Source organism: Xiphophorus hellerii, chromosome 20, assembly GCF_003331165.1.
Source record: "Xiphophorus hellerii strain 12219 chromosome 20, Xiphophorus_hellerii-4.1, whole genome shotgun sequence".
In the NCBI taxonomy this organism is placed as follows: Eukaryota; Metazoa; Chordata; class Actinopteri; order Cyprinodontiformes; family Poeciliidae; genus Xiphophorus; species Xiphophorus hellerii.
In genome coordinates, this window is record NC_045691.1 from 31,005,109 (window position 1) to 31,021,497 (window position 16,389).

At 39.2% G+C, this 16,389-nt stretch overlaps 1 protein-coding gene across 36 annotated transcripts in view; it reads left to right on the plus strand.

The window, feature by feature from the left end:
- The window catches only part of nfasca (neurofascin homolog (chicken) a), a 113,639-nt gene that overhangs the window by 56,074 nt on the left and 41,176 nt on the right, over positions 1–16,389 (plus strand). For 30 of the 36 annotated variants that reach the window (XR_004336984.1, XR_004336986.1, XR_004336987.1 and 27 more), the window contains 8 exons: positions 2,222–2,270; positions 3,222–3,382; positions 6,153–6,170; positions 8,534–8,642; positions 11,470–11,666; positions 13,158–13,280; positions 14,432–14,602; positions 15,518–15,565. Coding sequence is in view for 30 of the 36 variants with exons in the window: in XM_032548535.1 (XP_032404426.1) it covers positions 3,268–3,382; positions 6,153–6,170; positions 8,534–8,642; positions 11,470–11,666; positions 13,158–13,280; positions 14,432–14,602; positions 15,518–15,565 (781 nt within the window). In the remaining 6 variants the exon portion in view is untranslated. Of the gene's footprint in view, positions 1–2,221; positions 2,271–2,372; positions 2,430–3,221; positions 3,383–6,152; positions 6,171–8,533; positions 8,643–11,469; positions 11,667–13,157; positions 13,281–14,431; positions 14,603–15,517; positions 15,566–16,389 lie in introns of all 36 variants that reach the window. The other 6 variants (XM_032548548.1, XM_032548566.1, XM_032548539.1 and 3 more) reach the window with 5 other exon arrangements.

The window sequence follows — 16,389 nt, forward strand, 5'->3', positions numbered from 1 at the left end:
AGGTTTTGCAGAAAATGGAGAGTTAATCCATGTGTGTTTCCATGTCGCAGGCTTTTTTTAGGAAGCCAAACATTGTTATTCAGATCTTCAATTTTTTTTTTTATGTGACTCCGCTGCTGGGTTCAGGTTGGGTTCTGTTCAAACACTATGGAAGTCCTGCTGGGTGAGCTGCCAGCCTGCAGCCTGTGACCATGGCAGCCGCTCTCCTCAAGTAGGACAGACCGCTGCTGTGGCCTCTGGCAACACACTTAACCCAGTTAACATTTTTTACCCCAGATGTTCCGTACATGTCCTCCTGGAGTCAAAGGCAACATCATTTCACCTTCGTGAACTTCTCTTAGATGATGTTGCTAAGTCATTTTCATCTCCCAATAACGCCTATTAATGAGTCAGCTGTCATCATTACTAAGAAGTTCTAAAAGTCCAGTAGGTACATTTACATTATGTCTGATTTGAGATCAGACAGGCAGAGCACCAGCAGCCTGGAAGATGAGAATTGGGCCAAAGTACAGTTTGCGTCCCACCAGTCCTATAAAAACCCCAGAAGCCAGTCCCGGGTTGCCCCTGACGACCTCTTCCTTTCTGCTGCACAATTTGTTTTCCTTCAAACGACCTGATAGTATCTCGCAGCATCGCTATCTCTTCTCTGCTCTGTTTGCAATTAATGCAAATAAGTTGTGATTCATCTTTTAGCTTTGCCGTAAATGACCCATATCTGAGGTTAGAGTCAGAATATACTAGAGCAGCTAATTTAAGGCCTAATTACATTAGGAAGCTTACTTCCTAAAGTGTCAGGATCTGTGTTTTCTGTGTTCATTTAGAGTTTTTTGTGTCCTTGAGTCTCTTCGTTGTCCTGTCCTCCCCTTGATTGTTCCCAGGTGTGTCTCGTTCTGTCATTACCCTCCCATGTATTTAACTCCACCTGTGTTCCTTGTTCCTCGTCGGGTCCTCGTCAATGTCTAGTCTATTCGTCGTCAGTGTGTCCATGTGCCTGCTGCTCGTTGTTTGGACTGTGCTTCCGTCATTAAATTCACCATTTACCTTACCTGGGTCTGCTGCGTCTGCCTCACCATCACCTACACCCCACCACTTCATGACATAAAGTAAATCAAAATTTTCTCCGTACTCATTTATAGATTATCTATGGATTAACATATTTGCACATGTATGCTTGTTATTTTCTACACACACACACAAATATATATATATATATTTGTAATATATTAGAGTCACTTATATATATATATATATATATATATATATATATATATATATATATATATATATATATATATATATATAACTTATTACTCACTTATTACTTATATATATATATATATATATATACTGTAAGTGATTATAAATTTTAGTGCTTATAAAATAGTATTTTTATTATTTTTACCTTAGCTGGAGTAGCTTGTCAACTAATAAGCAATTTTCACTTGGGGGTTGATCAATACAGTGTTTTCTATTCTACTGAAAAAAATCAAAACAAAAACAGGTATTTTAAAAGTATTTTTTGGCATTTATGGAGTAGAGTGTGTTGGTTGCGTGTGCTCAGACACACAGCTTGTCTTCTATTCATTGCCGCTGCTGCAGATGTGGAGCGAACAATGAAGGAACCTCCCAGAAAAATACATTCAATTGCTTCAGTTTATGGAGAAAGAAACTCCTTAATTTTTCTTCTTTCCCTACATTTCCATAGAGGGGTCTCCCTGCGGGTAGTCCTCGCGTCGGGTGTTTTGTGTGTATTTTCGGAGGAGTAAGTAAATAAGGACCCAGAAAGAGGCGAGGCTGATCCTGAGGGGAGCAGCAGCTGCTGCTGCACAGACCGGCTCTTTATGGTGCAGCCTCACTGTTCAGATGAAGTTTCCCCTCTACTGCAGACAGTCCTGAGGCGTGAACGCTTTAGCGTGTCTGCTGCTTTCATTGTTTGCCGTACTGTATTTTTCTGCTTCTTTCCATACTGACCATTTTAAGCAGTTTCTGATGCGTGTTTCTCCCACAGAGTTCAGTTCTTGCTGAGCCTGTTTAAGTCACTAAATGTCCGATTTAGTGTAATCCATGCCGTGCCCTTCTTGATTTAAATATAATTTGTGTTCAGATTTCTTCTGTAAGGATGATCTAATGTAATCTAACAATTTCCTGGTTGTGATTTTTCCCCCCACCAAAAGAATGGATGTATTGTTAATTCATATGTATTTTCTTTATTTCTCTACAGGTCTGTGAGGAGAGTTGCCAGAGTGGAAGGAAATATAACAGCAGCCAACGTGAGTCAGTGTAGCAGCGCGCACAGCATTTAGAAAGAAAGAGTCCGTCATGATTAACCTGGGACACACACCTGCTGTCTGAAGGATGTGTTTGTTTGACAGGGGCAGTCTAGGAAACACTTTACACCAGAACGCTCCTGGATCCGTCTGTCGCTCATGGTCAGTTTAACAGGAGGGACTAAAACACAGCCGAGTCCAAACATTTTACCACCGTAGCCAGAGTCGCCAAGTCAAAAATGTGGTTTTATTTTATTTTTGTTTGATTGAAAATCCAAATATAATTAAGATAAAACATAAATAGACAAATATGCGTGCCCTGAAATGATTTAAACCACAATTTGTTTACTTAGCATTTCATATTTCTGTGTAAAATTGTGGTTTGTCTGATGTAATATTGCAATTAATACTTAATTAACAATTAATAGCAATCACTAAAAAACAGAAATAAAGACTTGTGAAATGAATCTATATTTGTTTAACTTGGTGAACTGAGTTTTCTACAATATTCTCATGACTGAATGAGTACTGCTAATCAACATCTAAGAAAAATGGAGAAAAATTACTACTACTGTTATACTAAACTAAAACTCAAACATGATACTTGCTCAACCTTATGAGGAATTATATTGTTGCCAAATATGACTTTTTAAGAATCCACAATACCTTTCACAGCCCTGCTGATATATGTTTGGATACATAAACATGTTCATCCTGCCTCGTCTCTTCCTGGGAATGCGGCTTGATCCCGTTCGTAGCAGCTCATCCTCTCCTCTCCTGTTTTCTAAGCACTTTTCTCTGGAGAGCCACAGAGCAACTGAGCTGCAAATGTAGGCCAGACCTGAAAGACAGTTGCACGCTCACCTCTCCATGACCTATATATAGTACTATAGTTCGCTCTGCTGTGCTATCTTAATCTTTCTTTAAAAATTTGCATTTGTGTCCCCACTCCAGAGCTGTCAGAGGAACCGTCTGACCAATCAGCAGAAGGCAGGATTGCATGCGGCCAGTTGGAGGGAGAGAAATGTTGGGAAAGGTTGGGCATGCAGCCCTGACGTTGCTGTCATTACTGCTGCTGTGGCAAGAAGCGGCAGCCATCGAAGTTCCTCTAGATCGTAAGTCACTCAACAGACAGAAAAGTGTAAACACAGCCCAATTACAAAAAAATTATTTACATGAAAACATACTGATTCGTATTTTTTTTATCAACTCTGACACGAAAACAAGCCAGATGTTTTTTTGTTTTTAGAAGTGAATCACATTTCACAAGAGACAGCTAGAGCCGGAACGGAGAGGCAGAGAACAGAAAGCAATGTTTTCTCTTTACGCAGCCAGACTGTGGGTTCCTGAACCCATCATGGTTTCTGCAAAACCCCTTCAATAATGATATACAGTATTTTATAATGTACAGTATATGTCATTATAAAATACATGATATGACCCAATAAGTAAATATATTATATTAGTATTACAGTATGGTATTACTATATTGTAAAACCATACTGTCATATGGTATTACAAATACCATATGACAAGAAAACTTGTGATGCTGTAGACCACAAGTGTCAAACTCCAGTCCTCAAGGGCCGCTGTCCTGCAGTTTTTAGATGTGCCACAGGTACAAAACGCTGGAATGAAATGGCTTAATGACCTCCTCCTTGTGTAGATCAGTTCTCCAGAGCCTTAATGACCTAATTATTCTATTCAGGTGTGGTGCAGCAGAGGCACATCTAAAAGTTGCAGGACTGCAGCCCTTGAGGACTGGAGTTTGAGACCCCTGCTGTAGATAGAATCTCATTCATTCAGATTGTGATCAGAACAGATCACTTCATATCTGTGGATAATAGTGTAAGGACCCTTTGTTTTAAATTAAAACATTATCAGTCTTCATATGAGTCCAACATTCATAATTCATTTTATCATAATTAAACATACTGCCTGAAACTACAGATACATTGGCTGCAACACCCGTCTACCTCTGTGAAACCCAGAGCAGTAAATAAAAAAGGCCAAGGGGGAAAAGCAAGACTGCCTTCTTTTGTTTCTGTGTCTGGTTCTGTCAGGGCCTTAAACACACCTGGCTTATGCATCTTTACACACATGGACACACATGGGCAGACTTGCATTGACCTCTAACCTCTGTCAGCTGTGAACTGCTCCATCCCTCTTCTCATCTCACTCTGATATTCTTTTGTGCCTGACCTTTGAACCCTAGGCTATTAGGTTCTGTCGACATACTGGCACGTCCACCCCTTAGAGGAAAACTAGATGAGTGGCATTCTAAACGAGTTAAGCACAGTCCAACTCAATCCAGATTGTTACGTGGACCAGTCCAGTTCCATTGATTAAATTAAGACGGCTGAGAAGAAATGATCAAATAAAGGAAACACAGCAAACTGCACAGTCACTGACTTTCCCTCAATGCCTGTAATACCTAATTTCCACAGAGCAGTAAGGACCAGGTGGGTGTGTTTTGGTGCGCTATTTTGTCTCTTTCTAATGTAAAAGCGGCCCATGTGTCAGACTCGAACCTCGCCGCTCCTGGACCCCTTCAGTTGTTGATCTGTGAAGGACAATGACACGGGTACAGTAAGGGTGGAGATACTGGAGTCACACATCACAGTCCATTGATTGAAGGACAGGAAAACTGCTAGCAAACACGAGATGTGCTAATGATAATGCATCACATTCGTCGTATGATGGAACGTTAGGGTTGGGTTTCCTCCAACTGACGGAGGAAACGCTCTCCTGAACTCACCATAAAACATCTGACCAAACCGCGCTGACCTGTACCACACCGCATAACGAAATGAGCCGCATCTAACCAAGCATGCGGCGACAGCAGAGATAAACACCTCTCTATAAACAGGGACACATTACTCACACTGATGACTAACAATAAGCAGTCGCGTCGTCATTAGCAGCCGTTATTGCAGAGTAAAACAGAAACACTGATGAAAATAGAAGTTATTAAAACAAAGAATTAACACCAAACCAATATCACTAAATCATCACACATCACTAAATCATTATTTGGTGCTCTGTCATTTTGTCCTACTTTAGGTAAAAGTGCGGTAAGACTGTACATTGTATAGTTATGGTTGTGCATACATAAAGGCCTTTTTATGTGGATCTTTTAAATCTGTTGTTCTCTCCCTCAGTTTCATATTCTTTTCTTTCAGTTCAACAGACAGAGACATTGTGTTAGTAAATTTCTTTTTCTGAACGCTCTAACAAGGTGCGTGTGTGTGTGTGTGTGTGTGTGTGTGTTTTCTCTGTTTGAAACTGCTTGTGGTTTGAAACTCCACTGGTATGGAATCCTCTTCCAGGTGAGTGTCCTCGGCTTCTTTTGCAGTCCAAATGTCACATTTCTTCTGTCACATAGATCATATACTACAGTATATAACCTAACTATGTTATAGTAGTGGCTTTCAGGTGGTTGAATCCTCTCTCAGCTCCAACTTGCCACATTTTCTTGATTTGTGTCGCTTCCTCCAATTAAGTCGGAATATCAGCCATATTTCACGTAGATACTTTTAAAGAGATGAGCAGAAGGAGATGAAGCGTACATATTTGAATTGCTTGATATTGTCATTGATTATTGCCTGCATTATGCTAAAGCATATAAATAGTATAGTTATTACTAGTTATTAGTATACTAATAACTTTCAGTTTAACTCCTGACTGAACATATTGATGAATAGCATTAACTCAGTTTAACAAGCAGCTTGCGACCTGCCAGAAACAGATAGCATGGATGAGCTGGGAGCTCTCCAAAACCTGTATCCTGCAGTTTTAACATGGCACAATTAATGTCTTTATTAATATTAACCACCCCATCACATCTTTCTCTCTTTCTGCTTCTGTTTCACACCGGACTAACAGCAAAGATCCAGCAAGACTGTAAGTGTTTCTTAGCATGTCGTTCCTTCTGCACCTCTTCCCCCCGCAGTTAGCATAGCTCACATCTGCCATGATGGCACATCTGGAAAGGTTGATGAAAACTGCAAAACTAACAAATGACAATAAAAGTTGTAGACTCGGCTGAGTGGATTTTTCCAGATCAACTCAGCTGCTAAGTCATTAATGCGTTAAAGCGCTAAAGGGGAGGTGGAGCCATATTTTCAGAATAAGTTCTGACGTAGCGAGCACTTAACTTTATTACAGCCATGCGTAACATCGACATCGGTCGTAATTATGCTTTATGTAGCCTGGTTGATCCACTCCACACCAGTAGATGGAAACATGCCTAATTCGTTTTTCTTTTTTTCTGTTTTTGCGAAATTTATAAAGTTTGCTCTAAATTTGCATGGCAATCATACTGTATGTAGCCATAGCTACCGAGCACCTTATACTGTCGAGCCAGTGAGGTCTAACTGTAACCTTTTGCTGCTCAGCTGATTAGGGCTCCTGCGTGAACCACAGCAGGCAGTCTGTAAATGTGAAGCACTTTGAATAACTCTCCCAGTTAAGGTTGGAGCCCCACAAAGAAAAAGGGGGAAACTATTTACATCCTCCATTGTTCTGGCATTCATACAATCACATTTAATCAGTTGTGACTAAGTGTGGCAGAATCTTGTTCCAGAATTTATATTTTTCCCCCCCAAGCTGCTCCATGATGGTCTAGTCTGAACCAGCCTTTACTTCAGTGGTTGTTTCCATTAGTCTTTGAAGTCAGAGCTCGGATCACTGTGTTACATTCATTCACTGATGACATTATCCAATGTCTGCTGTTACTTTTTATTCCCTTTCTTTAACTTTGAATTGTACAAAGAGACCATGTTTTTAGAGCACTGAAGATGGCGTTCAGATTCACCAGTGGAATAAAGAGCTATTTCTCTTACTTTCTGGTAAAACTGAAAGCTTTGAATCAGATGCTAACTTCAGTGAAACAAGTTAATATCTGTTTTACCAAGAAGCATATAATGCCTGTCTAATTGACAATATAAAATCCAAAGGATCATATCAGAACTATCGACGTTTGCAGACTTTTTAGGATTGAAGGAGTTGCTGCTCCTTTTATAAAAAACTACACCACTCATGTTTCAGTGCACCCCTACTATGAACTGATTCATGTGGACGTTACATTTCATTACAAAAATGGCAAGGAAGACTAAAAGAGATGGAAAACAATTGAAGTCGACTCCTCGTCCCCACGACCAGAGTATGTTTACCGCCATGTTTGAAGGCCTGGCTTTGACTATACCGTTGGAGTGGATCGCAGGTTTTCAGTGAATTATAGATGTTCATCAGCTTTAATGTTTTAGGGCTTTTGTGGGGGTTTCAGGCTTAAACATTTTAAATTCTGAAGTCATGCATGCTATTTTCTTTCAAATGCTTCTAATGTAATGGAGATGCGGAAAGAAGAAAGAAAAAAAAGACTGGCGTACAGCTGGGAAGCAAATATGGTGGGCCAGATGTGAAATTCTCTTTAACATCTGGTGTAACCTGATTCAGGAGATTCTCTTACCCTTTTAGTTATTTTGTCCTCTCTTCCTGTTTTTGCTCTGAAGTTGAGGTTTCTCAACCTGCGGCTCTGGAGCCTCATATTGGTCTCAATAACTTTGGTCAAAAAACGCTGAAGAATTAGTGTTTTAAAATACGACGCTAGTAAACATTGCTAGCTTTAGCATTTTTTTCATGGAGCATATTTATAGCATTTCCTACAAGGAATGGTAATAATGGTCTAAGGAATATTATTTTCTATAATGTAATTATTTTGTCTTTTGGTTGCTACTTTGATGTAATTTTGATAAATTTGACATTTTGTTGAAGAAATTCATTACCTTTATGTAAAAGTTGATGATTTTTTTATTTTATTTTACTTTAAAATAAAAAATATATATTTTTTCCCCCTTCTCATTTAAAAATCAAGGCACACTTCCTGTAGCAGATATAGTTAAAATAATCTACTTTGGGTCATGTAGCTTTTGTGGCTCTAAACTGATTATTTGCAGATGGATTAAAGGTAAAAAAAAGGGCTCTGGGGTGTAAAGGTTGCTGCTTCAGAGTATAAAAGCCTACAAACTGGTCCAAAATGATGTCCTCTTTATGTTTTCTAAATCTATTTCTATTGTGGGGAAAAATATCTCTTCCTCCTTCTCCAGCATAGCTAATTTAGTGACTTTGTAATACTTAATAATAATGGATTTAATGCTGTTTGTGGTTTGGGGTTAATGTAGATATTAGAGCGGTGTGTGTACCTGTGTGTGTCTACCTGTATGGTGTGTGTATAAGCTGTTGCTTTGTGTCTGGACGTCCCACAGTGAAGCAGCCCCCCACCATAATCAAACAGTCAGTGAAGGACTACATCGTCGACCCCAGAGATAACACCATCATCATAGAGTGTGAAGCCAAGGGCAACCCAGTGCCAACGTAAGCAGTGAACACTCACATAGCTCTCGCAACACACACACGCACACACACTCTGATTCGGCTCCCTCATTGGAGATCAAACAGGGAAATTAAACTTCCCTTTCCAAACGACACAGGGAGTCCAGCAGGGTACTTGTTCAGTTGGTATAGAAGTTAATAATTTATGCTTATTTTGCTAGCCTGCATAGAAATGGCTTCACCTGCTGAAAGAGTTTTCTGTCTTAAGCTTTATTTCAGCTTTGGAAGCTGAAATAAATGGGCACAATGCAACCTGATATTCTATTTGCTGGCATTTGCAAAGCAGCCAATCCAGGAGAACCTTTCTTTTTTCTTGTTACTGATAGGCTGTTGCCCTGAAAGCAGAGATGATGGATGCTAGCTCCTGTGGTTGCGCTAAGACAGTTTACACTGTGTTTATTGCTCCATCTTCAGGGATATTCAGTGTTTGAGTTATTAAAACGGACAGTAATAATGGTATTTATGGGGGATCTCAGGTATTCACAGATTTTAGCTGGCAACACGTGGTTGTGGTCCCTAACTCTCACACACTAGCACAAACTGCAAAACTGCAGTTTGTTTGTTTGTTTGCTTCTTTCCTTCTTATATTTTTCCAGAAATGGTTAAAGTTCAAATGAAAAATCATCCACAACCAACACAATCATCTCTGACTGAAGTTGTTGCAGTTCGGGTTTTGTTATTATTTAATTTTTTTGCATGCAGATAATTTAATAACTATAGTCCATTCTGAGAAAGTCCATAGTTGTGTTTAGGTATATTTTCTGCAAATAATATTTTGAGATACATTTTCATGAAGCGATCCCCATCAGTGGACCTCAGGAGTAAATGATGTGACAATTATCTAGCAATAATTATATTAACATGAGCCAGAGGAGCCATTAGAGCAATGTAGAGTTTTAGTTGTTGTTAGTCCAGTTTCCAAATCTAGTCTTAGTGCCACTCAACATACACACTGAAACGTCCAGCCTGTCAGAGCGTTGGACACACACTCCGTTACATCATCATGGCGAGGACCACTCAGGACAGTGGGACATTGTTTGTTTGGATACAGTTCAGCTTTACGTAAGACACACATTCCACATGGTTTGCGTGGCTGTCTTTGTGGGGACTTTCCATTGACACATGCCCACACGCACACAGACACTGTTCGCTGCTCTGTTCACAAACTGGCTCTTCTTTTCACAGGAAGAGCATTGTACTCCCATAATGCACTCAGTTGACCATTCATGCTTATAAAATTGTCACCAAAAGACCTGACTGACTCACTCAGTTGTCACCACTCTGTCACTGAAAACACACAGCACAGAAAGCTTGGTTCCACTGGTTTAAAGGGGTGTCTTTAATCTAGATGTTGGCTCTTTTCTCATGGCCCATTTAATCTTAACCTGTGTTTTTACAAAACTCAAGTTATTTTCTTTGGACCTAAAGAGGAAGGATCTAGAGTGAGCACACAGCTTCAATTATTAGACCTGAAATCTGGGTCTGGTGATGGACTCTGATCTGAACCTCCAGAGCCACATAAGGACAGTTACAAAGTCGACCTTCTATCACCTGAAGAACATTTCCAGGATTAAAGGTCTAATATCCCAAATCTAGAGAAACTCATCCATATGTTTATCTTTAGTCACATCGATTACTGCAACAGCGTCTTCACAGGTCTGCCTAAAACATCAATCTCCAGCTGCAAATTTCCAGAATGCTGCTGGTGTTCTGACTAAAACCAAAAATTAGAGCACATCACACCAGTTCTACAGTCCTTCCACTGGTTCCCTGTAGCTCAGAGAATAAACTCTAAAATACTGTTGTTAGTTTATAAATCACTGAACGACCCAGCACCACAATACATTAAAGATCTGCTGTTGCTGTATCAACCTTCCAGATCTCTCAGGTCTTCTGGTTCTGGTTCTGCTCTGCATCCAGCAGAATCAGAACCAAACATGGAGAAGCAGCATTCAGCTTCAATGCACCACAAGTCTGGAACAAACTTCCAGAAAACTGCAAAACAGCTGAAACACTGAGTTCCTTTAAATCAAGACTGAAAACCCACCTGTTCAGAGTTGCTTTTGAGCCATTATGAACGAAACACTGACCAACATTTGATGTGAAAGGAAGCGACTTGGCAAAATGTAATATTTACTGGTTTTCTCAACTGCTTTGTTGCTGAACTATTCTATACAAATAAACCTGATTGATTGATTGAATGATTGATTACTGAAGTTATTTCTGAAAAAAAATCCACTGTTCTTTAGAAATATAAAAATAATTTGGAAGTTCCCAGCGAAAGCAGAACTTCCAGAACACCTGGATGCAAAATCCAGGTGAAGGATTTTGCATTTGAATATATGGCCACTCATCATGTAATTCCCTGCAGCTAAACTACATTAACTACCATAACTTTAACAGTTTTTTTGTTTGTTTGTTTTTTTTACCTTGGAAATTAGAGAAGTCTTTGATTATTTTAACAGGCCTAACGTCTTATAAAAGTATAATTTAACTTCTGACTGGAGAATCCTTTATAGCCTCTTATCTTCCCATCACTTCTTGTTCCGGTTCTTGTGTCAAACACTGTGAGGAAAGGCAAAGAGCGTTTCAAGTTTTACAAATATTTCCAGTTTTAGTTAACAGCTACGACACTGGAGTACAACTAGAACTCATCATTCCTAGATTAAGAATTTGGGTTAAGTTGTGTGATGCTCCGTTCTGTTGCTGTGTAGAAGACATTGTCTGTTGTTTGCTCGGCATACGTTGTTTCTTCTTATGCAGTTTAAATGTTGGAAATGTAACGTTTAATTCCCCGAATGTTCCTCAGGTTCTCATGGAGGAGGAGTGGGAGGTTGTTCAACATTGGCAAAGACCCCAGAGTGACTATGAGAAAACGCTCAGGAACCCTGGAGGTAGGATTCCGTAGCGGAGGACGACCAGAGGACTATGAGGGAGAGTACCAGTGTTTCGCCACAAATGAGCTCGGTGTGGCCCTGTCCAACAAAATACTGCTCCGCGTCTCCAGTAAGAAAGTTTTTTTTATTGTTTTAAGTACGTGTTTACAGAGAGCATTTTGTTGAAAAAACCTATAAAATACATCTAAGCAACATCTAAACGATTTAAAGTTTGTTTTATTTTTCAACGTCAGTGTCGATGTAGACTACGCCTGTGCTTTTCAAACTGACCAGATCTTGTCATTACACTGCTTGCTATATGTAATTCCAGGACCTTCACCATATATCATATTTACGATAACAATTGTTTTGAATTCCGTTTGAATCTCTGATTGTGATCTGCCTCGGGGACTTCCTGTCAGCACCATGAAAGTACGATTCTCTTCTACTGACAGCCTTGAATTTGGCCCCTGATGGCATCCAGAGAGCATCTTCTCTTCAGTCCACATCAAGATTATTTAGTGACACTTTGAGTGTTTTTTGAATAGTTTAAACATGTAAACGCTCATAATTTTTAACATAATTCTGTGCATTTTTCAACGCCACCACAAGAAAGAACCCAGATTTGGAGTGCTGTCGGTCAACGCAGCCATTTGCTAGGATGTTTTTCGAGCACGTCGTAGCTTCTTCTGCTGACAGGTTTTATGGACATTATGGAGATGCTGATTTCATTTTCCAGCAGGACTCGGTAGCGGCCCAAAATAGCTGTTTGAGTAACCGTGGCAACGCTGTGATTGACTGGCCAGCGAACTGTCCTGACCCGAACCCCACAGAGAATCTGTGGAGCATTGTAAGGAGGAAGAAGAGCGACCAAACTGGTGCACACTGATGCAGTGATTCATGCAAAAGGAGCCCAACCAATTACTGAGGGCATAGAAATGAACAGGAAAAATGACATTTCTATTAAAAATGTCCTTTTTTGTTGATCCCTTGTGATATTCGAATTTTCGGAGACTCTCGGTTTTCATGATCTCTATGCCAGAATCATCAAAATGACAAAAAAGCAAGAGCTCAAAATATTCCACTCTGCGTAATAAATGAATCTATATCTGTAATGACTTGTGAGTTTATGGCTGGACCAAAATGCACACTGGAGCTGGGAGCATGGATCATAGTGAAAAATGACATGAAGTGAAAAAAGAAGACAGGAACAAACTTCCAAAAATCAAAAGGAGCACAGGGAGCCAGAGGAGAACAAAAAAAATGACAGGAACCAGGGAAACCAGGGACCACAGAGACAGATGGATGATTAGAAACAGGCTGCAGGTTTGAGGGGAGAGAGCAGAAGGCAAGCTGAGGAGGAGAGAGAGAGAGAGAAAATGGTACAGGGGCGAGCGAGACTACACAGGGGGACATTTCCTATTTATTTATTTTTCCTTAACATTCCAGTTGTTTCTGTGGGTTTCTACTATATCTTTAAAGTTATTGAGACATACTTATGCATTATTATTTTAAATTATTTGACGTACCTTCGAGAGTTCTTTTTTAAATTCCATTGTGCTTTCTTTTGTTCACAATGACAATAAAATGAATTCTGAGTCTGTCGCCCTTTGTCTTTCAGAGGCCCCGTTATGGCCTAAGGAAGTGCTGGCCCCGGTGCAGGTGACTGAAGGCTCCTCTCTGGTCCTACCCTGCAACCCACCACCTGGCCTGCCTCCTCCATTGATATTCTGGATGGACAGCAGTGAGCAAACCTTCCTCATAGACTTGCTATTTCCTTATTAGAAGAAGAGCATACTTGTTTTGGTTTTTTTAAAGAAATGAAGTATCTGTTGTTTTTCCTCTTCACTCTCATCACACAAAGAGAAATGTGTGCAGGCTTCAGCATATTTAGGCTTGTTTTAGCCCGATCAGGAAAGCAAGAGGAAAACGCTGAGAGTCTTGAAAGTGATTTGTTTTTATTGACACTTTTTATCTTTCTTTTTTTTTGTTGTTCACTTTTCCAAGCAGCTGATGCTGCAATATTTCTTGACATATACTGTATGTGTGGAACAATAAAAACAGATTTGCTTATGCCAAACAGTGAAAAGAGAGAATTCAGTTATTTAAAATTTAACATCCTCATTATGACTAAGTGGCCAGTCACCACCAAAGAAATGAAGCAAAATAGAAAAGATATACAGTATATACTGTATATATTTTTTGGTAGATTATTTTTTCTTTCTAATAATGTCTCTTGACAAAAAGAAAACTAAGTAAAACATCTCATTGGAAAGTCTGTTTATCCCCATTTAAATCCACAGATCAAACCAGTATAATTAACATATTACTAACAAAAAAACTGTTGCCTCTGTACCCTTACCTTTACCCCGCCCCCAAAAAACAAACAGATTCAGATTTTACTCTCAAAGACCTCGCTGACATTGAAACTAGCTAACTTTGAATCTTCTTTCTGCAGTGACAGCATCTGTACAGAAGAGTGTTGTGACCTGCCAGCTCTCGTAGAAAGTACATTCTCTAATCGGATCAGGTTTTTGAGCTTTCAATCAGTTGCTCACCCGATTGGGGTTACAATAATCTACCCGGACTCAAAACCAACGGATTTTTTTGTGGGGATCTCTGGCATATGCATGTTTATATCTATATTTCTATCTATTTCTATTTATTGTACTGATTTTATTTTCCACTCAGGAAAATCATTAGGATACAGTAACCTTTCCAATGTTTGATTGAAAGATATGACACAAACATCTTAATTAAAAGCTCCCACATCAATTTAATATAGCACATCTATGGAGTCATGAAAACTAAATAAGATAGAAATGAAAGCAACGCTGAGTTATTTTGTTTGTACTTTCCTATAGTGCTAATGTTTTCCTTTCTTTGGTCACACAGACATGATCCCCATCCATCAGGATAGGAGGGTTTCCATGGGTCTGAATGGAGACCTGTACTTCTCCAATGTTTTGGTCCAAGACGCTCAAAATGACTACAGCTGCAACGCTCGCTTCAACTTCACATACACCATCCAGCAGAAGAACCCCTTCAACCTCAAATTTCAGACCAGTAAGTGACATCATGCGAACACCAGTGGACGTAAAGTTTTACCACAATGTTTCGCGGCATTATTGTGATAATGATAAAAGTGACAATAAGAAGTATTTGTGACATCTTTTGTAGGCAGCTGTACAACTGTGTGTCACAGCAATTACAGCCCCACAAACACAAATACTGCTCTTGAAAAACATCCCTATTTCTAATGAGTATACTTCACTTGGTAACTGTATTTTCAAATTTATTGTTTTTTGTTGTTATTTTTGCTTAATGAACAAACAGTGGAGAAAAAAGAAAGGTTGTCAATCCTGAAAGTATAGACAGTTTTAGCGGGTTTTAAACATCATTTGTTGGAAATTATCATAACAATGATAACTCAAAATTCTTAACACGATAAGAAATGTATATATTCATTATAAAGTAAGTTTGAAAATTGACACTATGGAAGTGATCTGATAGTGTCAGCATTAAGCTGCTAGCATTAAGCTAGCAGCCTAATGCTGTGTTTATTTATTTTATTTCCTACAAGTGTTTTGAAGAGATATAATTCTCCTGTATCATCTTCTAAAATCTCCCCAAGTTTAAATCCACTGTGGTAGTGCTTTTCTGTTGATTTAAAAAAAAAAAAAATCTACTTGCCAAAAGAAAAAAAAAAAAATCTGTTTTTCATTGTGCTTCCCATGAATCTAATAAGAACACATATGTTTGTGTGTTCCTCCAGATATATCCTCCAGAGTAATATTTATGCCATTTTAATAAAAGACAACTGGTTTACAAGAAAAACAACCAATATTACTTATTCAAACTGATAAAGTACTATATGGCATTCAACAAATTCAATAAATCTTCCAGGTTTTTTCAGTACCACTGCCTGGTTCAACTAGTTTTTGCACTGATCAGCCATTTGTTTGTGCCTGCTATTTCCAGCGGAGCCATATAATGACACATCTTACAATGCCTCTGATCCCTTCGGTGGTGAGTCTTACGTCATAGTGGTCTACTTCCTAATAACCCGCTAGTCGGTTTACACAATAACATGGTCTACGCACTAATCTATGCTTAGCGAAGCTGAATCTATCCTAAACTAACTGCTTAATCTACAGGCTCTTTAAATTTTCCATTGCTCTGTTTCTATAGGTTGTTGTGTCTGTGTTTCCATTACAAATGTGCCCAAATCTCTGTCTACATTCTGCTGATGTAGAACCCCCCCCCCCACACACACACACAATTACGCAATTGTGGCATTTCCTCTAAAAAGAAATGAAATTAAAATCCCATGTCAATAAGCTTGTTAGTTGTTAAAAATCATGGTAGCAACAGATGTGAACAGTTACCGTGGCGCTAGCGCTCATCATATATCAACCATTAGAGGAGATGTTGGTGTCTCATTCAGGTATTGGAGCAACAAGCCCCGCCTACTTGGGAGCGGCTACGTATGTGGCGTTTTGGGGAAATTGTAGACGCCGATTTTACAGAAGAGCTATGGATTCAACACGTTGGAATGACACACAACTTTTTATGAACTGTGTGATGCTGTGAGAGCTCTGGTGGAGCCAGCTGCATATTGTCCGGATCATCCTCCTACTACTTCCTGTCGTCTTCTTTGTCGTTTTCGCCAGTAGTAACATGTGACTTGTGTGATGTGAGAAAAGTGTTTTTCTTTTGCAGTTTTGCGAAATGTATATATTTTGACATGACTGAAAAACCACCACATACTAGCGCTAAAACATTTTGTAGAAAAGCCTGAGGTTTTTTCAAAATTGGCTTCTGTCTTTCCTTTAAGCAAATTTATTTTCCTC